Source organism: Ambystoma mexicanum, chromosome 9 (genome assembly GCF_040938575.1).
Source record: "Ambystoma mexicanum isolate Mex_15411 chromosome 9, UKY_AmexF1_1, whole genome shotgun sequence".
NCBI classification, from domain to species: domain Eukaryota; kingdom Metazoa; phylum Chordata; class Amphibia; order Caudata; family Ambystomatidae; genus Ambystoma; species Ambystoma mexicanum.
Window position 1 is genome coordinate 652,960,219 of NC_090931.1, and position 26,733 is coordinate 652,986,951.

Sequence of the window (26,733 nt, forward strand, 5' to 3'; positions counted from 1 at the left end):
AGTAATGTTGCAAGTAGTATACTTTTAAGAGTTGGTTTGTTAGGCGATTTTAATAACGGAGTGTCACTGCATGACTGACCGGGTCTACTACCCTTGAAATTCTGACTGTATTCAAAAAGTATCTATAGCCTGGTTTTACTCCCCAATAATAGCTGATTTGCATTCTGAACGTGTAATAGGTTTGACTAATTGTGTTCTTAATAAGGTTATACGTAGGGTTCTATCCCTTAAGTGTTCAGGTGGTTTTTATATATAAAGTTGCCAAAAGTACTGCACTGCCTGTCTTGTAGCTGGTGCTGGGGAAAGGGAATTATGGCAAAATCCCCAAATATTTGTAAAAAACACACGCAGGTGGGGAGTTGTAGCACTACAAAAAACTCCCCAAGACAACGTGTAAAACAGTCCCTTGCACACATGACCATACCAGTATCTAGTGAAAAAAGTAGTCTTTATTTTAGTTTAAAAAGACATATAAACAACACGACATGCAAAATAGCATTATCGGGGTGGACACAAGGTTAGTGCCCTCTCCCCATGGCATAGAGGTCTAAAAAACACTCACCCCCTTAGGGTGGAAGTTCGATATATGTATATATATATGTGTGTGTATATGTATACATATATGTGTGTGTATATATATGTGATGGTACTTATTTACACAATATTCATCTTTGCCTACTTTTATTTAAATAAACCATTTATTTTTTACAATACATAGTGTTTCAGTATTTGGACCATATGTATGCTACAATTTCTTTGTACTGATTCTGCAGCCATCTCTGCCTCCTAAGATAAGCCTGGTTGCTTTGTCTATGCTACCAAATATTCAGGTGGTACAGCCTTTAGTTGGAATTCAAAAAAACTGTCCGAACGCATGTCTTTTGAGAAATGGTATATTTTTAGTATAAATGTATGGATCTTCTCACCCGCCAGTCTTTAATTGTTATTAGCTGTACCTCTACACCAAACCCCCTGACCTCCCAAGTCTAAGCTTTATTGCTTGGCCCGTATAACCCAGTGAGAGTTTGGTTGGACTACAGTGTGAAATGCCCCCACAGATCCAATAGGTTGGCTTCTCAGAACCCTGCAATACAGCGTTGGTTTTAAAAAATCCCTTCGAACACCTGTTGTGTCTTACTGTATTCACAATTAGCTTCTCGCCTTGATATAAATGGTGTGGTCTTTTTTATTTATTTATTTTTTTTTTTTTTTTTTTATCCTTTTCCAGGTGGGCATTGAGTTCATGGATCTGTACAGCCACTTAGTGCCAGTGTATGATGTTGAACCACTGGAGAAAATCACTGATGCATATCTGGATCAGTACTTGTGGTATGAAGCTGATAAGAGGCGACTCTTCCCGCCATGGATCAAACCTGCTGACACGGAACCTCCACCATTGCTTGTGTACAAGTGGTGCCAAGGTGAGACTTTCCACCTTTGCTTATCTTGACGGGTGACAAATAATGAAACTTTTTAATGGTACAGAACAGTTTGCCTTAATTTTTGACTGTCCTGATTGAATCTTGTTGAGTTTATCACACACTGATGTTGGTGTTAGGGAGAATTCTCAATTCTTTGCTAATTCCCTTCAACCTTAGAGACCCCCAGCTCTTTTGCTGGACTTGGTGACTTTTAATTTTTATCTTGGAGCGAGTGAGACGTTTTTCTCACTCTCGTTTATTTTTGATCTGATTTGGACTCTGTGTTTTCTTTGTCTGACAAACTCCATAGGCATCTACTTTTTTGTATGGTGACACACAGCACGTTCAGGGCAGTGTCAGGGTTATCCTTTAGATTTCTCCTAAGGTTTAAATAGCTTTTCTTGTGAGAACTACTGTTCCCAAGAACAGTAAAGTGAAATTGACTTTACTTCAATTGTCTCCAGATCCAGCACACACCATTTTATGTGGAGTGCTGGGGGGGTTACTTAGTAGCCCCTTTTTCTACTTAATCATGTAACATTTTTTTTGTTACCTTCACTACTTTTAATGGCTGGTGGCAGTGGTTTAATTTTCCTACCATTGTGCTTTTCTACTGCAGGCTGAACCCTCATCTGCAGTATAGCACCCATGGGTGACCACTGTGTCAAAATGGCCCGGTCCTATTTTTCGCCATTTCTTGTTAGTGATGTCTTCCTTTGGTTTTACGCTGCGCACCAAACCAGGTTTAACCCTTTTGTTCGTTTTGCCTTTGGTGGGCTTCAGTGCTGAAACCCACCTCTGGCTCCAGTGTGTCTGGCAGGCACTCCGTGCTTCGTCTCCTTTGTAACCTGAATGCCCCCAGTGCTGATTGGCTGGCTGGTTGTCCTTGCAGGACAGTTACCCTGCTGTGAGTGACAGCTAAGCTGTGCATGAATGGGAGAAACCTGCATAAAAGGCGAGGCTTCTTGAACAGAAGACTGAGTCGACTACTGGACAAAACATCCGACGAAGGAATCGTGAAGAGAAGCTTGCTGCATCCTCCTGGGCCCTTGAAGTGCCTAGTGAAGCCCTGCTGCAGTCCTGAAACTTCTTTTTCTGAATCTACTAGAGAAGCACCAGAGAGGACTACTACTTCCCTTGGGTTGGTGGGACCAACTAACCCCCTAGACTAACTTTGCTGGAAGAACTTCTCCAACTGGCTGTACTTCTTTGCTGTTGCTGGAACCGAGTACATGGGGTCGAGAAATCCGTAGTCTCATTATTTATTTATTTAATATTTTATTTAATATTTATATTGCGCCGGTAGCCCGCGGGCCTCGGGGCACAGAAACATGAACATGTTGCAAAGGATAGACTTTACAAAACGGGACTGACAGAGAAGGTACGCAAGGAGCCTAGATATAGGCTTCCACGGGGGATTATTTGAAGATAAGAGTTTTCACTTGTTTGCGGAAACGCATAAAGTTGGTTTCCAGTCTAGTGTAGTTGGGAAGTTTATTCCAGAGGCCGGCTGCCAGAATTGGAAAGGATCTGCCAAGGCCACATTTGAGTTTGTGCAGTGCCACTGCAATTTTGCTAAAATGGGTTGATCTTAGTGTTCTGCCAGGTACATGGGGTTGAATCCTAGATTTTTAGTAAACCGGGGCTTTTCCATGAATGCATCTATGCACGATTGTTAAAGCCTTGAAGTGTACCCTATCCTCGTTTTTTTTTTTTCTTTCAACCAGTGTAACTCCCTTCTGGAGTCACTGATGTGCTGTGCTCTAGTTTTATGCTTAATGATCCTTACCGCATTATTCTGGACAACTTGGTAATTGTGTATACACTTTGTTGAGCCACCCAGAACCAAAGCATTGCCATAGTCCAAGTGAGACATGATTGCTCTAGCAATGGTGGCGCTGTTGTCCACTGATATGTATGGCAGGATGGATTTTAGTAATCTGAGGTGGTAAGCAGTTTTTTTTAATGTATTGTGCCTGCGCATTGCTCCCCAAGGATGCTTCAAGCATCATACCCAGGGTGTTGACCTTACTCAGGACCTGAATATGTGTCTTTTTATTTGAAAGATTTGTAAAGGGTGGAAAGTTTAGCTCTGGTCCGGCTTAATGCATCATCTTTAAGCCGGACCAGAGCTCCAGTTACATCCTGAGGAGCCTCCCTGTTAGGGAGAATTCTCAGAAATGTGCTAATTCCCTTCTACCTTGGAGACTCCCCAGCTCTTTTTCCTGGACACGAACTTCTAATTTCTAACCTGGAGAGAGCGAGTCCTTTTTCCCCACTCTCTCGTATTTGTCTGTGATTTGGACTCTTTCTTTTGACTTTGGAGTCTGACAAAATTCTCCATAGGCATCATCTTTACATTGTGACACACAGCACCTTCAGTGCAGTGGCACGTGGAAGTCTTAGATTTCCCAAAGGTTTAAATACCTTCTCTTGGTTAAACTGTTTCCAAGAGCACTGAAGTGAAACTGACTTTACTAGACCCAGCACATACTATCCAGCACACACTATCTTACAATAGGGTGCTGGAGTGGTTACTTTGTATCCCCTTTGTCTAATTTCTCATGTAACATTTTTGTTATCCTTTCTACAATTAATGGCTGGCGGCAGTGGTTTACTTTTTCCTACCATTTTGTGTTTGTACCGCGGGCTACTATTGCAGCTGCAGTAAAGCACCCCTGGGTGCCCATTTTGTCAAAATGGCCCCAGTCTTCTTTTTTCGCCATTTGTTGTTGAAAAGGTCTTTCTTGAGCTTTACTCTGCGTGCCAAACCAGGTTTGGTCCCATTGTTTTCTTTTAGGCGGGATTCACTGGTGAAGCCCGCCTCTGGCTCCAGTGTGTCCGGCAGGGCAGGAAGAGAGGGAGGTGCCCAAATTTCCCTGTGCTTAATCCCCTTGGTTACAGGAATGCACCCAAAGGTGATTGGCTGGCTGACTGTCCTTGGCGGGCAGCCACCCTGCTGTGTGATTGACAGCTAGGCTGAGAGTGAATGGGAGAAACCTATATAAAAGGCAGGGCTATGCTTGGAAAGCAAAGTCGACCTCTGGACAAAGGACTCCAAGGGATAACTTGGACGAGAGGCCTGCTGCAACTCCTGGACTGTTGGTTTGCCCGTTGAAGCCCCTCTGCAGTGCTGAAACTCCAAATTAGCCTCGACTAGAGAAGGCCTGCAAAGGACGACTTCTCCCCTTGGGTTGGTGGGACCAATCGACCCCAACACTAACTACTCTGGAAATTCTCTCGTAGCTGGCTGTACTTCCATTGCTTCTGCAGGAACCGATTGCCAGGGAGAGGAACACTAGAATCAAGTGTTGTCTTGAAGTCGGACCCAAGCTCCAGGAAGATCCTCTGGACTCCCATGAAGCAGGACTGACCAAGCCTGAGCCACCTCAACAGAGTCCTGGACCCCAGATACGAGGAAAATCCATAAAGGTATCCGAGAACCGCATTGGTGCTATTTGCGAGAAGCTGAAACCGCGAAGTGCTGCTGATCTGAAGTTCGTCCATTGCTGCTGCTGACCTTCAATTCTCAGTGCAGGAGTCCAGACATCCTCCCTCTTGTCCCCACTACTAAGTCCCAGGAACAACAGGATCTGCAGACCTACAACTGGAACAGAAGCCAGCTGGAACCAATTTCATCAGACCTTAGGTACTGTAAAACTAAGGGGTACCTACCTCTTGTTGTGTAGCTTTGTTAGCTCTCAGTTGAGACTTGTCTTGCTTGCTTTTGCAGAGTTGCTTGCAAGTTTTGCCCCTAACAAGCCTCCCAGCTTGTGGCCCAATAGTGATTTCATTTTCTACAAAGACTTCTGAAACATTGTGCAAGACTTTTTACTTACCTTCAAGAAGCACTTCAGCTCTCCTCGACTTTGCTCAATTGACATTGGCTGTCCTGGCTCCCTGAAAGACTGACTTTGTACTTTAACTATCCTTCAACAAAAGTCACACATTCTATAACTTGTGTAGCTAGGAAATGGTTAATATACTTTGCATTGGGGGCTTAAAAGTACTTGCCTGCTTAAAAATATTTGTTAACCTTTGTTTTATTCCCTAAAACCTTCCTTTTGACACCAAACGCAGAATTGCTCTAAATGTGCCTGTTAGGACAGTTTTTCTGAATCCACCTAAGGGCTTAGTAAAACCATTTAACTGAGGCTGTACAAGACTCAACTCTTAGTATAAGGCTGTGCCACCTGAGTAGATGGTAGTGTAGAGCAGCCAGGCTCATTTTAGGAGGGAGAGAGGGTTTTAGAATCAGTACACATGAAATTGTAATGCAAATGGTCCAACAAAACACTGTGTATTGTAAAAATAAAGGATTTATTTAAATACAGGTAGGCCCAGACAAATCTAGGGGTGAATAAGTACCAACACATCATATGGAATCACAATTTATATAAAAACACAACACTATACTTGAAGGTACACAGACTAAAGTATAAACCTTATTTGGAACACCTGACCGTAGTTCTAGGGAAGTCAAAACCTTTTCATACACATTCTGTATAGGTCACACCTATTCTTTTTGGGGTGAGGGGGTTAAAACCAATGTTTACTTTCACAATTAAATTCAGTAATGCAAGGACAGTAGACCCTTGGCTGGACCCCTTTCGCAATGGTGCAGACGGGCTAAAAATCGGTGGTGTGGAGGTTGCCCAGAGCAACGCCAGTGGCACAGATTCATTCAAAACCATCCACCCATCCCTTTTGTGGTCACAGTAGACCCTACCAGTTGCACAGTGACTCTCAGTACAAATCACATAATCAGTCAATTGGACACTATACTTTTTAAACTTTTGGGACACTTATTCCAGGTACAGTAAAACCTAGAACTACTTTTGTGATAACACAGTTATACTAGGTGAGTAAAACCTAAGAATGTAATATTCAATTACAGGTGCTTTTGAGATAAGCAGTAACTCTGTTAACTTATTTTTGGATGGCACACAGCGAACTCAAGCTAAGTAAAACCCATATACTTTTTTAATCTCACAAGGAGTCCAGGTTAGATCTTTCCCAATTAATCAAGTGACTGATGTAGGACTTATAAAGGACAGTTAGAAACACAGACTTTGGGTTAGATAGCTGTTATGTTGTGGTTGAATCTGGTATGAAAGGGAGATGTTATATATAGTCTTGTACATTGTCACTGGCCTGGAGTGATTGCCAATAGAATGTGATGTATGATGCAGCCAGGAGAATGTTGAGTGCATCAGTGTATGAATGTTCTGAGTGAGTCAGTTGGGGGTCTGAGCTGGAGTGAGTGGATGGCCGGTGGCTCTTCTCCTTCATGTGTACTGTACTACCTATCCCTGTCCTCGTCGCCAATGTAATAAAGTCTCTTATTAGTCACAAGGGACACACAGACCAGCTGTGGAGACTGATGTTGGTCCAGGTATGCTTTATTGGTACAATATGTACAGCTCCAGTTACTCTCGTATTTACAGTAATCTGGATGACAGGACAAGGACAGGGATAGGTAGTACAGTACACATGAAGGAGAAGAGCCACCGGCCATCCTTCCAGTTACTCTCAGGTATTTACAGTAGTCTGGATGACAGGACAAGGACAGGGATAGGTAGTACAGTACACATGAAGGAGAAGAGCCACCGGCCATCCTTCCAGTTACTCTCAGGTATTAACAGTAATCTGGATGACAGGACAAGGACAGGGATAGGTAGTACAGTACACATGAAGGAGAAGAGCCACCGGCCATCCTTCCAGTTACTCTCAGGTATTTACAGTAGTCTGGATGACAGGACAAGGACAGGGATAGGTAGTACAGTACACATGAAGGAGAAGAGCCACCGGCCATCCACTCACTCCAGCTCAGGCCCCCAACTGACTCACTCAGAACATTCATACACTGATGCACTCAACATTCTCCTGGCTGCATCATACATCACATTCTATTGGCAATCACTCCAGGCCAGTGACAATGTACAAGACTATATATAACATCTCCCTTTCATACCAGATTCAACCACAACATAACATCTCCCTTTCATACCGGAAGTACCCACGAGTGACATCTCCCTTTCATATCAGGTTCATACACACAAACATCACCCTTACATACAGGATGCAGAAAAAACCAGCCAAACACATATCACTCGCCCACTCATAAATATAACCACAACCACAATCTCACACCGATAAACTACATGTAACAGATGTGGTGCTCCTGGCAGCACCGGAAGTCTTAAGCTTAAAACTATTACTATAAGAAACAGAGGTTAAAATGCTTAACATTAACTATTGCTAAAGTGCGCACTATATACAGGTTATGTACATCCGCCGGCAATTTCAAACTTTTTTTTTTTTGGCACAACCCTTATTCAGTGAGTTGCCCAAACTCTTTTCTGGTGCAACCCTTATTCAGTCAGTTGCCCAATATCCTTTTTTGGCGCAACCCTTATTCAGTCAGTTGCCCAAACACAGTACCTCACATCAGAGCGTACACATATGTACCCCAAACAAGAGTGTACATACCGCCACATTTTTCCTTTATGGCTATAGTCTCCAAGTCTAGTTAATCAATGCACATTAACAGGAATACCCTGCACCGCGACCATGGACTGCAACACGTGCGTCATGGTCGGACTGAGACACATAACAGTGGGCCACAACATTTCACAAACTGAGCAAGACAATGGCCCAACGTCAATTGCAGGGTATCTGATGTGTTGTTCACCTCTTTCCATAGGATAAATCATAACCCTTAACACCATAACCATAGCATAAGTTTTTCAATCACATAAACATTTCTTATCATTTGTCAATAAAAAGAAAAATATTCATTTTTTTAAAAAAAAATTGTCACCAATGAAATCTATAACATTTTCAATATGCTGCACTGTTATTCTTTTCCTGTTCTGTACGCTGGCTGGCCAAACCACACACTTCATCTGCAGCATTTCCCATTGTATTAAGCAAAAAAAAACAGTAATATTTTAATATAACATTACTGTAGCATTATTATCATCACCACCAAATACCATTGTCCTGTACTCATTACGATGTGGATTGCATTTCTTTGCCAAAAGTTCCTCATGTCCACTGCACCTATTTTTTTTATATATACTGGATGCATCTTCCTGAGAACACTTACGATGCCAGTGAAACATAATATGTTTTTATCTGTCATTTTAGATGTGATGCACAATGCTCATGTTATATATTCTCATTGTCCAGGGTTCTTGTGAGAATCCATAAAGTTTAAGTCTCTCTGTAATTCTTATCACACAAAAGATATTCCCAGTCACATGGGGCGCAGCTTCCTTATTGAACTGTCTAGATTGTTTCTTAGCAATTTCCATGGCGTACCTTTCCTGATCACATTGGCCTTTACTAATGTTGTTTACATTGCGCTATTGTCTTTGTTAGCAGGACAAAGCCGTCTGACTGTAGGAGATGACAGCCTGCGCATTCCAATCTTCGCTAACCCGCATTCCAAGCTTCGCTAACACCCGCACAATTCCACGTTGCGTCATCATTCATTGTTTTAATCTGAAGGAGCACGACCTCTCTGGGCCCTCTCACTGCAACCGCCACATCACGCACAACATTATTTATTTAAATGGCAAGTTCCATGTTGTGCTGTACTGAGTGTCAACCTGTTCACCAAAACATAACTTTACGGGAAACTGAATATTTTATTACGTCTCTCGTAACAGAATTCCAGACATCACTAGTACGAGTTGATATTACCTAAACACATGGCACTTTTCTATCTAACGGTGCACTGTTCAATCCGTTACGTTTTGTTTCCATGTTATTGGACAGAGGCATAGAGCGTTGGCACCACTTACTAAATCTTTGTGGGATAACATTTCTTGCAATTATTCTGATGATGAACTCCTTTATTTTTGAAAGTACACAATATTGTGCTGGAGTCATCTATTATAAATAAACACTCTATTTCCCCGTGTGTGTGGGACGTCATTTTCTCAGATGCAGCATTCTAGGATTCCTGAGCATAATTTTTTGATTGGGGGCCTCCCTCCCAGGGAATCCATTGTTATATTGATGTTTGCTGGGCAGGATGGTGTTATGAGTGTCACGGGGGAACGGTGGGTCTCTCTAGACGCTGCTTCCCCCCCCACAGCTCTCCTTACTGTATATTTTATGTTGCTGCAGCTCCTCTCTGCTGGTCTGTCCTTTACATTTCCATATTCTTCATTGTCCAGGGTTCTTTCACTCTCGTCGCCAATGTAATAAAATCTCTTATTAGTCACAAGGGACACACAGACCAGCTGTGGAGACTGATGTTGGTCCAGGTATGCTTTATTGGTACAATATGTACAGTTCCAGTTACACTCAGGTATTTACAGTAGTCTGGATGACAGGACAAGGACAGGGATAGGTAGTACAGTACACATGAAGGAGAAGAGCCACCGGCCATCCACTTACTCCAGCTCAGGCCCCCAACTGACTCACTCAGAACATTCATTCACTGATGCACTCAACATTCTCCTGGCTGCATCATACATCACATTCTATTGGCAATCACTCCAGGCCAGTGACAATGTACAAGACTATATATAACAATAGCACAGGGGAAAGTAAATCCTAATGTTACACTTTACTGAATGATTCAGTTATTCTAGATAGGCAACTACCTAATACAGACTTGGCCCCTCCAGAATAACAGCAAGTCGGGGAAGCAAGACCCAGTTGGGGGACACTCAATTATCCTAAAAGGACTAATCTCGTGAAACCAACATTTTACTTTTGGGAAGAGGCACGGCCTAATCACAGCAGAGTAATATACCTTCACATCTACTTTCTATTAGACTGGCAAAACAGTTTCTAAGGAAGAAAATATGTTGACCATACTTTTTAAGAATAGTGCATCACTTATCCAAGCTAAGGAAGGACTTTTGTAACTGTTCACTCTTAGTTACCAACCAACTCTTGCAAGTAAGTTACTTTTAAACAACTTTTAAACACAATTTTCTAGGCAAAAGTCCCAATCCCTTAAGTCTTTCACTTATTTTTGGAGAATGAGTGTTCAGTGGCAGAAGGGGGTGGGGGGGGTCACTAGGATCTAGTGAACAGGCAGAGTCAGAATAGGTTCTTTAGTAGTAAAAGCCAGAGTTCCTTAGGAAAACTGGGCAAACAGGTGAGTACTTTACTTTCGAGTTAGGAGAGGGTCCTGGGGCTTCGCAGAAGACACCCTAGCAGGATTCTAGCAGTGGGACTGGGTGCACTGGATGAGAGGCATCCCCATCACAGGAAACACCCCACAGCTACACAGAAATCCCAAGAGACTTAAGTACATACCCAAGCCAACACCGTACCTCAGCATTGAAGATTTTGCAGCAGGACGACTTCAGGATCTGCAGCTAAATACCTGGTCAGTGGATTACTTGCCGTGGTGACTGATAACAAGACCTCAGAAGGAACTTTGCAGCAGGGATTGACGAAGAAGGCGTGTGTCCTTTGCAGGGCTTCTCTAGTCGAGGCGAATTTGGAACTTCAACACTGTAGCAGGGCTTCACCGGGCAAACCAACGGTCCAGGAGTTGGAGCAGGCGTCTCTTCCGAGTTCTTGTTCGGATTCCTTCGTCCGTGGTCGACTCTGCCTTCCAAGCAAAAAGCCTTGCCTTTTATGCAGGTTTCTCCCATTTATTTGCAGCCTAGCTGTCAATCCCAAGGCCAGCCAGCCAGCCAATCGATCACCTTTTGGGTGCATGCCGGTAACGAAGGGGATTAAGCACAGAGAGTTTTGGGAACTTCCCTTGCTTCCTGTCCTGCTAGACATGCTGAAGCCAGAGCAGGGCTTCACCAGTGAACCCTGCCAAAGACCAAACTAACAAGGGGACCAAACCTGGTTTGGCGTGCAGAGTAAATCTCAAGAAGGACCTTTCCAACAAGAAATGGCGAAAAAAGAAGACTGGAGCCATTTTGGCAAAGTGGGCACCCATGGGTTCTTTACTGCAGCTGCAATTGCAGCACGCAATAGAAACACACAATGGTAGGAAAAAGTAAAGCACTGCCACAGTTATTAATTGTAGAAAGGGTAACATAAAAATGTTACATGAGAAACTGGACAAAGGGGATACTAAGCAACCCCTCCAGCACCCTATTGTAAGATCGTGTGTGCTGGGTCTAGAAAGTTACAAAATGTAAGTAAAGACAATTTCACTTCACTGCTCTTGGAAACAGTAGTTTCACCAATAGGAGGTATTTAAACGTTTGGGAAATCTAAGAGACTTCCTGCGCCACTACACTGCAGGTGCTGTGTCCCAATGTAAAGATGATGCCTATGGAGTTTTTCAGACTACAAACTCAAAAGAAAGAGTCCAAATCATAGAAAAATACATGAGTGGCGAAAAAGGTCTCCCTCTCTCCAGCTTAGAAATTAAAAGTCCTAAAGTCCAGCAAAAAGAGCTGGGGGTCTCTAAAGTAGAAGGGAATCGGCACATTTCTGAGAATTCTCCCTAACCCTCTCGCTTTCCCACTCCCGTTCTGGCTGGCCTCCCTTGGCCTTGTGCCTGTACCCACATGCAAGGTAAAAACCCTTAGTCATCTTCGACTCCACTCTCGCCTTCTCCACTCATATTTTGGACATCTCTAAAAAGTCCAACTACAAGCTGTACCCCCTGAGAGGTAATCTTCCTTTTCTCACCTTCCCCCAGATGCTCACTGTCTCCAGAGCCTTGGTTCTTTCAAGGCTTGAATTACTGCACCAGCCTTTCTGAACCTCCCTGCCTTCTATAGATTACCAGTATGTTCTGATATAACCGTAACCTTTCCCTCCTTAACTCAATATTGAAAAGGTGATACAAAGTAAGTGTTAAACTGACATTAAATGACGTCAACCTTGGTGCTGTAAAATGTGTAACATATTCATGAATTACTCGCCTGCTTTATTTTTCACTTTTTTAATTGAATCCTAATTTGGTATTAATGTTACTGCTTTTTAAAGAGTGCTTTTAAATATTGTTGTGTATAAATAAATATGTATTATATAACTGTGTATTGTATTCCGTTATTTATATACCGCTCTTTATCCATTAGTATGCCCTCAAAGTGCATTGTTGTCGCAACACCCTGGGTGACTGTAGTCAATTTGCTGGAGGTCCTAAGGGTTTTAGATTCAGAGATGCATGTGTGCATTTTCGCTGGTTTAGGACGGAGGTGGCTGGATAGGCTCGACTAAGCAGCCCAAAAAAAAGGTCAGACACGTGGGTGGGCGCTGTTAGTGGTTTATGATAGTGCTGTTGTTCAAGAGTCGATGTGTGCCAGCTATACCGAATTTCTTTTTGTTGGTAGTTGCTGTATGCTAGCGGCAGAGGTGCGGAGGTACGTTGGGTGTTTGAAGTGCATAGCTGTAGCTGCTTTCTGCGGTGCATGGCTGTTCGTGCCTGCGGCATGTGTCCACAGACGTGGTGTAAGGTATGTGTACCGTAGCCTTCAAGGTTGTTCGGCTGTAGCGATCTTTGTTCAGGGTGGACTCTATGGTCTCCTTATTCATGGTCTCTCTGGGACGAGAGTCTGAGTGGTGAGGACAAGTGGGTTTATTGCTGTGTGCCACAGCGAAAGCTGCTGGCTTTCCCAGTTTGTCAGGTAGGAATGTTGATTCATGGGGCGATAGTTTGTCATGGTGAGCCGATGCAAATGTTGCCGTTCGTGTTGTAGTTGGAGGAGTACATTTTCTTGTGGTGTGCCTCAGCGAATGCTGCTGGTTTCCATGCAGTATTTATCGTGTAGGCGTGTTGTGGTGTATGGGGCGACAGTTTGTCAAGTGAGCCTCTGCAAATGTTGCCAGCATTAGAGCTGTGATTGGTGTACAGAATTGTGTTTGAGACGGGGAGGTGTTCAGAATGAAGTTGGGAAGAGCCAGGTTTTTAGGGCCTTTATGAATTTCTGGTGATTTTTCGTATTGCCAATGTGTAGAGTTCCAGATAATTGGTGCTTGGACGGAGAGGACCCACCCAGTCTGGAGGAGTTGTGAGGTGGGACCACTCGGCGGTATGCTTTGCGAGATCTGAGATTACTTTAGGGCTGGATTTTGTCTTGAAGGAATTCCTGTGCTGGTGTTGTGGATGGCCCGGCGGCTGATGCACATGGCTTTAAAGGTAGTGCGTCGGGCAATTGGGAGCCAATTGAGGACTTTTAGTGTAGGGCTGATGTATTCTCTGGGGGGGCAACAGGGGTGGGGTAGGTTAATGAGCAGGCATGCTACTGTGTTTTGGACTCTTTGGAGTTTCCTTAGTTGAAATGCTGGACCAGTTTGCATAGTCTTGGCGGGTTAAGATGATGGAATTGATGGCCAAGAAACGGTGGGGATAGGTAAGGTAAGGGTAAATGCACCTGAAAATCAGTAGAAGGAAGAAACGGGTTTTCGATACGGAGGTGGTGTTTTGGGTGAGGGATGTTTGTGTCCAGCGTGCATCAACTTTTTAAAATTATTTTTACCACGTTTGAAATTGCTGGCTCTTGTCCGATGGATTGAGGCCATGGAATCGGTTAGGGAAGGAGGGCTGTTATCCCGCAGACTAGGATTTCAGTTTTCCCAGGGTTGAGTATGGGGTGGTTGGTCGTCATCCCGTGGTCAATATCTGAAAGGCATGAGGACGGGTACGGATTGCCGGAGCTTTGAGATTTTGGGATTTTAAGGATGATCTGGGTGTTGTCTTTGTAGTTGTAGCAAGTAAGATTGTATGAGCGGATGATTGCGGGCAGGAGTTTTAGGTAGAAGTTGAAGATTAGGGGAGATGGGGGATGCTCCTTGTGGGGCACCTTTCCTTACTGGTCATAAGGTGGATGTGAACTGGTGGAGCTGCATGATTTGTGAGCGATTTGAGACAAAAGATGAGCAGGGGAGGGGAACGGGCAGAAGGGGGGAGGCGGGGAGGGGGCTAAGGGGCGAGGGAAGGGGTGGAGGGGAGGGGAGGGGGGTGAGGGGACTGGGGGGAATGGGGGGAGTGGAGGGTGGAGGGTGGAGGGGAGTGAGGAGGGGAGGGGAAAAGGAGGGTAGGGGATGGGGGGAGTGGAGGGTGAGGAGGGAGGAGGGGGGGAGGAATGGGGTGGGGATGCCGGGAGGGTGTCGATCTGCTACGAGTGAGTGAATTCCTTGTCTGAGATGGGAGAGGAAGAGTCAAAGATTTGTATCGGAGCGTCAGAGCAGGGTTTTGGGTAAGGTCAGTCTGGGTGAGTGGGTGCCAGGGGAATGTGTTGGGGGAGAATTCTAAAACATGTGCTAATTCCCTCCACCTTAGAGAGACCCAGCAACTTTGCTGGATTTTGATGTTTTTTAACCTGGAGAGTGTGACCCTTTTTCCCACTCTATCATGCATTTTAATGTGAATGTTACCTCGGTTTCTTTTGGTTATGGAGTCTGACAAACTCCATAGGCATCACCTTTTACATTGTGTCACACAGCTCCTTCAGTGCAGTGGCACATGGAAGTCTTTCAGATTGTCCAAGGTTTAAATACCTTCTCTGGAATAAACGGTTTCCCAGAGCAGTAAAGTGAAATTGACTTTACTTACCATTGTAACTTTCTAGGCCCAGCACACCCGATCTTACAATAGAGTGCTGTAGGGGTTACTTAGTATCCCCTGTGTCTAGATCCTCATGTAACATTTTTGTTACCCTTTCCTCACAGAATGGCTGGTGGCAGTGGTTTCATTTGAACTACCTTGGTTTGCATTTACCGCGGGCTGCGTTCGCGACTCCGGTAAAGCAACGGAGGGAGCCATCTTTTTCAAAATGGCGCAGAGCCATCTTTTTCAAAATGGCGCAGAGCCATCTTTTTCAAAATGGCGCAGAGCCATCTTTTTCAAAATGGCGCAGAGCCATCTTTTTCAAAATGGCACAGAGCCATCTTTTTCAAAATGGCGCAGAGCCATTTTTGATAAAATGGCCCAGTCTTCTTTTTTCCCCATGTCTTTGTGGAAAGTCCTTCTAGAGATTTTCTCTGAGTGCCAAACCAGGTTTGGTCTTTGTTCATTCCGCCTTTGGTGGGATTCAGGAGTGAAGCCTGCCTCTGGCTCCAGAGTGTCTGGGGTATGCAGGAAGTGAGGGTGGTGCCCGAAACTTCCTGTGCTTAGTCTCCTGGAAGGCCCAAATTCTCTCTGTGGTGATTGGCTGGCTGACTGTCCGGCAAGGACAGCCACCCTCCTTGGGTGAGTGACAGCTAGGCTGAAATTAATGGGAGAGAACTGAATGAAAGGCAAGTCTTTTGGCTCGGAAGGCAGTCAACCACTGGAACAAAAGAACCAAAGACTAGATTGAAGAGGACGCCTGCTGCAACTCCTGGACCGTTGGTTTGCCTGGTGAAGCCCTGCTGCAGTGCCGAAACGGCAAGTTCGCATCGACCGAGAAGCCCCTGCAAAGACGACTTCTTCCTTTGAGTTGGTGGGTCTAATCAACTCAACACTAAGCCACCTGGATACCAATCTCAAAGCTGGTCGTGTTTTCCTCCAGAGTGCTTCAGGAAACCAAATAACCAGGGAGAGCAACACCAGTTTGTGTGCTTGACTACAGCTACCAGAATTGAAGATTTGCCAGTTGCCAGCTTTTTGACCAGTCCAGTGCTGGTGTCCCCTGACATCCTCCCTCTTGTACCCACGACTGAGGCTCAGGAACAGTGAGATCTGCAGGAACAGAAGTCTTCAGCTGCATCTTTTTTTCATTTTGTGAAATAAGACTGAGAGCACTTAACTCTCGCAGTGAAAGTGCTTGAAACTTTCCCAACTTGCAGGCCTAATCAGCTTGTGACCAAGCATATGATTCTTTATTTTACAAACTACTTCTGAGAACTTTGGCAAAGACTTTTCTGTTTAACTACCAGAACTGCTTTATCATATACAAGACTTTAGCCTTTTGCCTTTGGCCTAACCTATTGCATTGACTCGACTCCTCGGGTGAACTCAAAAAAATGTGTACTGTCTGAGAATAATCTTTTTTATTAACCTCTCTTTTTGCTCCTACTTCAAAGTTCTTTAAATGCCTCAGAAACGTACAGTGGAAAGTTCTGAAGTATATTTGTGTGATATATAGATTGGCTCCGAGTGAATGTTTTATAACTGACTGTGAAATAAATGAATGTGTTTTACCAAGAAACCTGGAGTGTTAAGAGTTTGTTTGAATACTTGTGATTGTAGAACTCTGTGTAACATTACAGCTCACTTCCCCTCTTGAGATAAGCCTGGCTGCTCAGCAACTCTACCAAAACTGTGTAGTACAGACTTGTACCAGAGGTTGATTTGCTTACACCTGTAGTCCTAGTTGTGTGTAATGGTTCCCCCAAGGGTACTGCATACAAACCTGGCCGAACACTGGTGGCAGGCGGTGAGAATAAATTGTAGAGTTCTTACATTGAGAGCTCTGCTTTACTTTTGTTCAAATAACCTTTACAAGGCTAAGCACCACTAGAAAAGCAATTTTATCATGCCTGATATGGATAACCTCAGACAGGGAGCCCTGATCATTTTAACTGTAGATTAACTGAAAGAAATGTGTAATTTCAGGAATCTCGCTGTTAAAAGAAAAATTAATTGATTGTTGAATTATCAAAGTCTGAGAAGTGGGTCTGTCACACCTACTCCTTCAGCAAATGTGTAAAATGTTGATGAGGATAATGATTCAGAGTCTCACTGTTTGAGGAGCAAGAAGAGTTGGAGTCGTCTCAGGATGTGAGCCCCTCTGCACCTCAAGAAGCTCTTAGGCCTCAACCTTTAGCCACAGGTACCCTACCAGGTCCAGTACTGAGTCCAGAATGTGTCTCTTGAAAAAATGACTTGATTTAGATTTCAAAATACTCCATATGCAAACTTAAAGTAAACATCAAGAATTCAAATTCAGAGAAATGGAAATGAATCATGCTCTTGAAATGAAGAAATTGTCTCTTGAAAATGGTTCTATCCCAGAGTCTTCTAGGTCTTCCGTCCTAACAGACCTTGCATGCCTAAGGAAGCTGTGAGTATGTCTGAGGTGAAGCTTGATATTTTGGATTGGTTGGCTGCTTTTGAGTAAGAATGGGATTCAGGGTTTCATAGGGAATTGGTTGATTCTTTGGCTTTTGTCTAGGCTCCCCCAGGTTGCAACTGATGCTATAATGGAGGTGGGGGAACTTGAAAGATTGGAGTATGAAAATGTGAAGCTAGCTTTGATGGCTAGATTTGGGAAAACTCCTTCCCAGTGCCGTAAGATGTTTAGGACCCTCAAAAAGCATGATGGTACCCCTTGGGCTACCTGGGTGTGTGAATGTTTGAAGAACTTTGATGGTTGGGTAAAGGGTAACAGAGTTAACACTTTTGAAGGAATCAGAAATCTATTTGTGTTAGAATCTATTTTTTTGATGCCTGCTCTCCTGAGCTGAGACAGCATTTGGCTTGACCCCAAGAAGCTAGCAAAGGCTGCTGACTTGTGGGGTGCCAACACCAGGAGAGGGCCCCAAACAGGAAAAGGGTTTGCCACAAGGGAAACCGATTCGGGCTAGTGAAACCTCTGGTGCCAAACCAGAGGGAGGTCAGCATAAGCCCCCATTTGTCAAAACATTTGGAAAATGTTATGCTTGTGGGCCAGCTGATCATGTGAAATTCCCGATAACACGAATACAAGGAGAGTGTTCTTGTAAACGGTCAGGAGACCTCTGCCATTAGACACTTGGGCCAGCATTACAGTGGTGGAGGAAACTTTTTTCAAACCTGAGGATGTTGCTAAGGCACCCAAAGGCCTCACTAAGCTTGCTGCAGGCCCTGTCCAAGACTGTCAGCTCTCATCCAGTGCAACATGACTGTCAGAATACCTGTTAGTATACAAAGTGAGGTGCCTGGGAGCGTCCTGCTGGGGAATGACGTCAAAACTCTTGGTGTGGTATCAAACACCCCCATGCCTCCCAGTGAAAGGAAACGGGAACAGACAAAGAAGGCCAGAGAGAGTACCTTAAAAGTCTCTGAAGAAGTTTTTACAGGAGAACCTACAACACCCAGTCCACAGGAAATGCCAACTTCTATTTCCAAGAAACGGGAGACAAAAGGGAAACCCAAGGTCTCAAGGAAAAAGCAAGATAGCACTCCTGTGCATCCAACAAGGACATCCCAGAGGACTGTCCAAAGTCACATCTGTGACGAGTGTTCTCTCTAATTATATTTCTCGAAGTGCAGAAATGCTTAGCTTTCGTGCTCAACTTATTTTCCATGTGCGCAACTAAATTACAAGGTAAGCTACTTTGTGAGCATGCATATTTGGTGAGCTACCATCTCCAAAGAGTTTGAAACAAAATTTCTCCTTCCCAACCACTGCAATTCTTTACGAGTCAGTGTAAAAGATGCGTCTTGAGACACTTTTTCCAAACAAATAGGCTTAAAAAATATATATATATTTTATGTGGTTATAGGGAGAGCTCATCAACCAGTCCAAGACTTCAAGATATGCCCTAGGATATGCCATAGTTCCTTACCAAAATTTCTTGTGTGCAGAGAAAAAAATGTGTATGCACTAAAAAGCTGTTACGCTCACCTGGATAGGGTCGAGATGACGGACTGGACTGGCCCACCTAGGCCCGTAGGCATATTCTTCTGCAAATGGAGATAGGGAATTAACCACTTGTGGAGTTGAGCGTAAATTCCCCCACCCCCGCTGTTCTCCCCACAGATCGCCTTTGATGTCCCCTCTTATAGTCTCACCTGATGGTTTGAAAAGATGAGCTCTCCATCCTGCATGGAGCGCAGCGGCGCGTTGATAACCAGTTGCTTCACTGGCTCGAAGGAATTGGTGAGTTCCAAAACAATATTGACTCCGAGATTCCCGGCAAGACGCCGTAAGTATAAAGTTCGTAAGAGTTCAAATGCCTGACTTTCACTCTTGTCCGATTCCTTGCAGGTTGCAGCTTGACCCTAATGAAGAGTTCCTCGTGGCAACCGGTAGTATTCTGGTAAGGATTTGTATTTTCCAACACAGTTCGATAAAATAAAGTCAATATGTAACCTGTTGCTTTCTCCCTTATTCAGGCGCTGAGAGAAAGTATGAAGTCTTGGGGAATTATACCTCCGGCGGTAAAATCAGGTAAGTCTATTGTGGTGAGGGGGGTTCCCCTTGTTAGTCCCTTTGTTTCACCTTGCTGTCCTTTTGTTTCCCCTTAGGGGCTGGGGTTCGGAGAAGATGCAGTGGAAGCTGCGCCGACCCGTGAAGAGGAATAGTACCCCCGGTAGTAAAATCAAGTAAGTCTATGGGGGGTAACTAATATTCCTCTGTGTATTCCCTTAGCTCACCTTGCTGTTGTCTTCTCCTTAGGTGCCGGAGTGCGGCGGGAACATGCAGGAGGATGCGGTGAAATGTGAAGATGCTGCGAAGGCCGGTGAGTTCAGCGCGGCGCTGCAGCAGGCGAGGCGACGCGCATAAAATAACTTTTCTTCCAGCTCGAAGGCGCGATGGATCGGGAATTCAGTTAAGGATTAAAGGTATTGCTCCTGTTATAACCTTTTCACCTTCTTTCTCCCTTTTTCTAGGAGCTCCAAACTCGAGGCGGGCATGGCAGAAGGCTGGATGCAGACTTGCAGGCACGATGAGCGTTACGCTGCTGGATGCAGAATAACGCGAAGCGTGTGCTGCTCTTCGGGCGTGGTTTTAAATAGCCTCCAAAGTAGTCCCAGGTAAGTATTCCTCCCCAGCCCCACCCGAGTAAAAAATAGTCCCTAAGTAAAGTAGTCCCTTCCAAGCCTCTTTTGGCTTGGAGCTCTTACAGCATGGTCTGCATCAGGTAAGTTTTAATCTATGAGCCTGGCACCTATGGGTCCCCGGGCGTAGGCATCGTGACAAAAGCTTTGTATGGTTGGGATAAATAATGGGTTTAGTTGTGGCTATTCATTTGTCGACACTGCTTGGAGACAATGCAGAAAGTGTGTAAAACCATTTGAAAAAAATAATTTACAAAAAAGCAAATATCACTTATCACTGATGTGGCTGTCCAAGAAATCAGAGAGGATAACATTTTTGCAAATGAAATAATGGCAACTAATGGGAATGTGTCAGAAAACATGCAAAAAGGAATTCATGTGCCACTTTAATGAAGTAATTCAAGGGCCAGGAGAACATGCCTCAAAATGTGTGTAAGGATAATAATTGAATAACTGCACCACAGAATATGATGATCAGAATTCCTTGGCCTCTTCTTGCTATACACATTACATGGTCCTGTGAGTTGTGACATTTGCTCAAAACCAGCCTTACAGCTGAGCGGCATTTACACGATTCATTGTTACTCCCTAAAAACATGAAAATGTGCCCAACGAAAAACCATGAACATATAGGAACCTACACCCTGCTTCTACCAAGTTCCACTGATATTTTTTTGAATCAGTGACCCGCAGAGCTGTGGCTTTGGTAGAAACTCAAATAATACTACTGCTCAATCTCAAGAGGAATTTTAAAGGGAAATTCATATTTTAATAAACATATAATATCCCTACTGGCAAAGCTAATTACTTTCTTATTCCCTGAAAAATCATTTGATTCGGAAGTAACATCATATCAGAGCCCTCCTTGTAACTCGGACATAGGAAGTGGTATGACAGGATACATAATACAGCTTACAGTTTTGCCCACCCTTTCTCACCACAGCCTAGACACAATTCCACAAGTCTTAAAGAGGTTTTGTCTGGAGCACCGTTGAAGCAAATCACATATGTTTGCCTTTTAAGTATATAGCAGTAATGTTCCTAGGTACAACAGATTGAGTGTTTTCTTTAACTAGGGACCACACATGAAATTCGCTGTTATCAGTTGGACAAGATACATGGGGATGCTAGAGGAAATAAACGCAAACACATTATAATATTGAAAAACCCTTAGCAGCTGAGCAGAGAAAGAAACCGAAGGCACAGTTTCCTAGAGTGGTGTTTCTAGAGTGTTCTTAGAGAATCCCATCCTTCAGAAAACAAACACATTTCCTTCACTGTACTGCCCTGTCAAAATGTCTGATTTGGTTTTTGAAAGTTGCTGATTTTTTTTTTTTTCATCCCAAAGGAGTGTTCTCCTGTGCCCTTCCATCTGTACCCCCATCCCGGCTTGTGTGCTAGCCTCCAATACCAGTTGACAGGGTTCTGTAAAAAGTGAGGGATTGTAGCAGTAAAATGTGCAGTTTAAGAAAATGCCATGAATCTAAGTGCCCAATTCCTATGAAGTGTATACAAGATTGTTTGCAACATACCCCACCTTTTGAGTTGTTTGGGCAGGATTATAAAAATGCTCAGTGAAACTCTTTTTGTATATCAGCGAGTTCGCATATAATTTGTTAAGGTCTATGCCCCATGGAATTTTGACAACTTGTAAAGGTGGCAGATTGTATGAAAAGTATTCTAGTATTCTGAATAGCCATTGCCCTAATACTATATATGAATAATGGCAGGCATAGCCCATGACCATTATCCCTTGCAGGCCAGGCAAATGATATTGCTTGCTCTGCACTTATAAAGTAGACATGACATTTGCCTACTCAAAAGCCTTAGAGGGCAAATTAAATGAGTTTTAGTCGATATTAACTTGCAAGGGTGGCCGCTTCAAAGTGCTTGTGTGACATACGTACAAAGGATAGGAATCATGGTATGAGGTTACACATTCAAGTAGCCTGGTTACTTGCACTCAGTATCTGATATTTGAACTGACAGTTGTGCTACATAGTCTTGGTGACGCTTTTGCTAAGGCGCCATGGGTAACATGCCATTCATGTTGGGAACATAAAACAAGTGGATGTAGGTTTAAGTCTGGTAACCTTCTGCAGAGCTAAGGTAGGCAGAGTCAATGTTGTCTGGTAATATCTGAATGAGGCCTCGGGCGGAAGTCGAGTCATAAGGTATACGTGTGGTAGAGTCAAGTATAGGAGTCATGGCTAGGGAGGGTAGATCATTTGGTTAATGTGTCCAGACATCTCTTAATTATTTCTTCTGTTCATGCAGTGACTTTTTCATATTAGTTTTTAGCCTATTGTGGATGTATTCTACGTTCACGGTTTGGGGGGGTTTTAAGGTCAAGCTTGCATAGTAGGGCAATGTAAATGAGCTAGGCCAGAATATCAATACTAGTTCATATAATTTAGCTTCATTTTGAGAGAAAGCCAATATTGGGTACCTGCTGTGCCTTCTCAAATCGTTTTGAATAGGTAGGAATTGTCTGTGTGCGCTGCTGAAATTCTTCTGAGCGGCATCCAGAAGGAAGTTAGGCAAGCACACATGCACACAGCTTAGAGGGAACATTGCCTGCGACTACTCCACCAGCTGAGGCTGTGTGTGAAACACAACCAGGAGAGGTTGAATCAGCTGCTGAAGATTCAGAGCTGGAAGAAGACCTTACCCCTGTTGGATATCTGGATCCTAAAGACCATCCTGAGCTGCAGTCTTTACTGGCAGAAGGTGGCCCCTTTAGGGCAGAGGTCAAAGAGTGTCCTACTCTTGAAGGCCTTCGCCAACAGGCAGCTTCCCAGCTGGACGGGCAAGAACCAGGGAAGCACAGGTTGTACTGGGAGATGGCCTCTTCTACAGTGAACCTACTGAGTCTATCCCAGGGGACTACAGAAGACTTGTAGTGCCTCTAGAGATAAGACAACGGTTCTACAGTTGGCCCATGAGATTCCTTTAGCTGGTCACTTAAGTTTTAAGAAGACCAAGGAAAGTCTTTCTCTATTTCTTCTGGTCTAAGTTGGGGTCTGATGTAGATAAATTCTTTAGGAGCTGTCGCGCTTGTCGGGCATCTGGCAAGAGTGGAGCCAAGAATGTGGCACCTTTGGTGCCCCTCCCAGTGGTGGGAGTCCCTTTTGAGAGGGTAGAAATAGACATTGTTGGTCCCTTTAGAACCTCCAACCTCTTCAGGCAATCGATGGTTGTAGTAGACCATGCTACTAGGTATCCTGAAGCCATACCCATTAGGACTGTTACTGCTCAGGTAGTTGCTAAGGCCCTAGTTGGTGTTTTTACCAGGGTAGATTTTCCTAAGGAAGTCGTCTGACAGGGGATCAAACTTTGTCCCACTACATGCAGGCCATGTGGAAAAACGGTGGAGTGACTTACAAGTTCTCAACTGCATACCATCCCCAGACGAATGGGGTTGGTAGAGAGGTTTAATAGAACTATGAAGAGCATGATAGGTACTTTAGAGGAACCCCGTAGAAGAAAGTGGGACCTTCTACTGCCATGCCTTCTCTTTGCTTATAGAGAAGTCCCTCAGGAGGGAGTTGGATTTAGTCCCTTTGAGCTCCTCTATGGTCATCCAGTTAGAGGTCAGTTGGCCTGAATTAAGGAGGGGTTGTAGCGTAGTGCTTCCCCCAAGCCAGTGAGTCACTGACTATGTGCTAGGTCTCCGGAGGAGAATGACACACATGACAGAAGCACCTGACACCTTGATAGCAGGTCAGGCTCTGGTGAAGCATTGGCATGACCAAAGGCCAACATGGTTGAGTTTACTCAAGACCAGCAAGTTCTTGTTATGTTACTTACAAGGCAGAGGACCTTACAGGACAAATGGATTGGACCCTTCAAGGTTGTTGGAACACTTGGGAGAGGTCAATTATTTGGTGGATTTAGGCAATCCTAAAGAGGCCTCTAGGGTCTTTCACACCAACCGTCTGAAATCCTATGTCTCTAGACCAGAAATGGGAGCTTTGCTTCTAGCTTCTGCTCGGGTGGGGGAAGAGTGAACCTCTACTTGACCTCCTCAGGGGACAACCTTTAGATGGGAAGATGGGAGTTAATCTCAATCCTAATCTGACACTGGAACTACAGGAGGAGTGCAAATATGTCAAATCAGTTTGCCCCTTTGTTTTCACTATCACCAGGCTTGACCCCTTGGGGCCAGCATGATATTCTCACTGGTGACTGTTTACCTGTTAAAAGCAGAGGTTACAGGATGTCAGATTATGTAAGAACCCACATAAAGGAAGAGGTCAACAAGATGCTTGATCTCTGGGTAATAGAGCCATCTACAGGTCCATGGTCTAGTCCAGTTGTACTAGTGCCAAAGGCAGGATCCAAGGAGTTGATATTCTGTGTGGACTATAGGGCTCTAAATGCAGTCACCAAGACTGATGCCCATCCTTTACCTAGGACAGATGAGCTGGTGGACAAACTTGGGTCAGCCAAGTACCACAGTACATTTCACCTAACATCAGGCTATTGGCAAACCGCTCTGACAGACCATGTCAAGGAGAAAACTGCATTTTCGACCCCAGCAGGCCTCTACCAGTTCAAGGTTATGCCTTTTTTGGATTAAAAAAATGCACCTGCTACATTCCAAAGGATGGTTAATCAAGTTCTGAATGGGATGGTGGACTTCTGCATGGCATACTTGGATGACATTGCAGTGTTCAGCCCTACTTGGAAAGAACATATTGACCACTTAGGATATGTATTGCAGGCTCTTGAGCAGGCCCATCTGACCATAAAGGCAAGTAAATGTCATATTGGTCAGAGCAAAGTCTACCTTGGACATGAGGTTATGTTAGGCAATGTGTGTATACAGTACCCTCTCGGACCACTACGACTACAGGTGTAAGCAAAACCAACCTTTGGTATAAGTCTGTACAACACAGTTTTTGGTAGCGAGTTGAGCAGCCAGGTTTATCTCAAGAGGGAGTGTGAGCTTGTAATGATGTTAGACTGAGGTCTACAATCACAAGTATTCAGATAGACACTTAAACTCAAGGTTTCTTGGTAAAACACTTCTTAATTTATTCCACAGTCATTTAGAAAACATTCACTAAAAGGAGGCAACCAATATCACACGAAAATATACTACAATACTTTACACTAACCGCTTCTGAAACGTTTAAGCTACTTTGAAGGAGGAGCAAAAAGGCATAAGTTAATAAAAAGAATAATAGTTACTTTAAAACAGCAGTGTGTGAATAGTTTGTGTTCACCAGACGAGTTGATTCAATGCAATAGGTAGGCCAAAGTCAATGGTCTAGAGGCTTGTATAGGTAAAAACGGTTCTGGTATTAAAACGGAAAAGTCTTTGCCACGGTTCTTAAAAGTAGTTCAGTAGTTCACAGAAGAAAGGTTCATATGTCAGGGACTGGGGGGGGGACGGGGGATGGGAGGGAACGACGGGGGGGCGGGGACGGGGGGGAACGACAGGAGGGGGGACGGATGGGATGGCGGGGGGGGACGGGAACAACGACTCCTGCACTGCACAGGGACTGGTCACAAAGCTGTCAAACTGGCAATTCTTTGATTCTGGTAGCTGTCTTCAAGCACATAAACTGGTGTCCTTCTCCCTGGTTAATCGTAACCAGTTCCAAGAATGGTATCCAGGTGGCTTACGAGTTGAGTGGTCCTACCAACTCAAAGGAAGTAGTAGTCCTTCTCTGTCGAGGTGAACGTGGCGATTCGGACCTGCAGCAGGGCTCCACCGGGCAAACCCAACGGTCCAGTAGTTGCAGCAGCCATCTTCTTCCAGCTCGTCTTCGGTTCTTTCGTTCCATTGGTCGACTGCCTTCCAAGCCAAGAGACTCGCCTTTTAACCAGTTTCCTTCCATTCATTCCAGCCTAGCTGCCACTCACCCAGCAGGGTGGCTGTCCTTGCTGGACAGTCAGCCAATCACGCCTGAATGCATTGGGGTCTCCTAGGAGACTAAGCACAGGGAGTTTCGGGCACCTCCCTCATTTCCTGCCCACCCCAGACACTCGGGCGCCAGAGAAGGATTTCAGTCCTGAAGTCCGCCAAAGGCATAGAAACAAAGGGAACAAACCTGGTTTGGTGCGCAGAGACAAACTCTAGAAGGACCTTTCCAAAAAGAAATGGTTAAAAAAGAAGACTTGGAACTGTTTAAACAAAGGGGGCTTAGGCGCCATCTTGAAAAACATGGCTCCTGTGAGTTTTAGCTACCAGTGTTCACAGTCTGGAAAAATCATGGTAGTTTGTAAAACCACTGCCACCCGTCATTTCGAGAGGAAAGGGTAGCCGGGGACTGCTACATGAGTTTCTAGACATAGGGGATAGTAGGTAACGCCACCAGCACTCTATATGAAGAAAGTGTGTGCTGGGTCTCGTAATTTAAAAAGACTAGTAAAGTCAATTTAACCTTACATTCTCTGGGAAACAGTAGTTTATCCCAGAAAAGGTATTTAAAACTGTGTGAAGCCTAAAAAGACATCCCTATGTCACTGTACTAAGGTGTAACACATGAAAAAGATGATGCCTATGGACTTGTCTAAGACTCCATAACCAAATGAAATAAACAGAATTAAAAAGTTCAAAGCCCCAAAGTTTAGCAAGAGCGTGGGGTCTCTAGGGTAGAAAGGAATTAGCACATTTATGAGTTCTCCGTAGGAGGAGGTGAAATAAGGCCATTGCCTAGCAAAGTA

General features: G+C 44.3%; 1 protein-coding gene across 1 annotated transcript in view; it reads left to right on the forward strand.

Annotated features, from left to right (window-relative positions):
* The window catches only part of PRPF8 (pre-mRNA processing factor 8), a 497,675-nt gene that overhangs the window by 187,435 nt on the left and 283,507 nt on the right, over positions 1–26,733 (forward strand). The window contains exon 19 of the mRNA XM_069615406.1: positions 1,229–1,421. Within this exon, the coding sequence (XP_069471507.1) occupies positions 1,229–1,421 (193 nt within the window). The remainder of the gene's footprint in view (positions 1–1,228; positions 1,422–26,733) is intronic.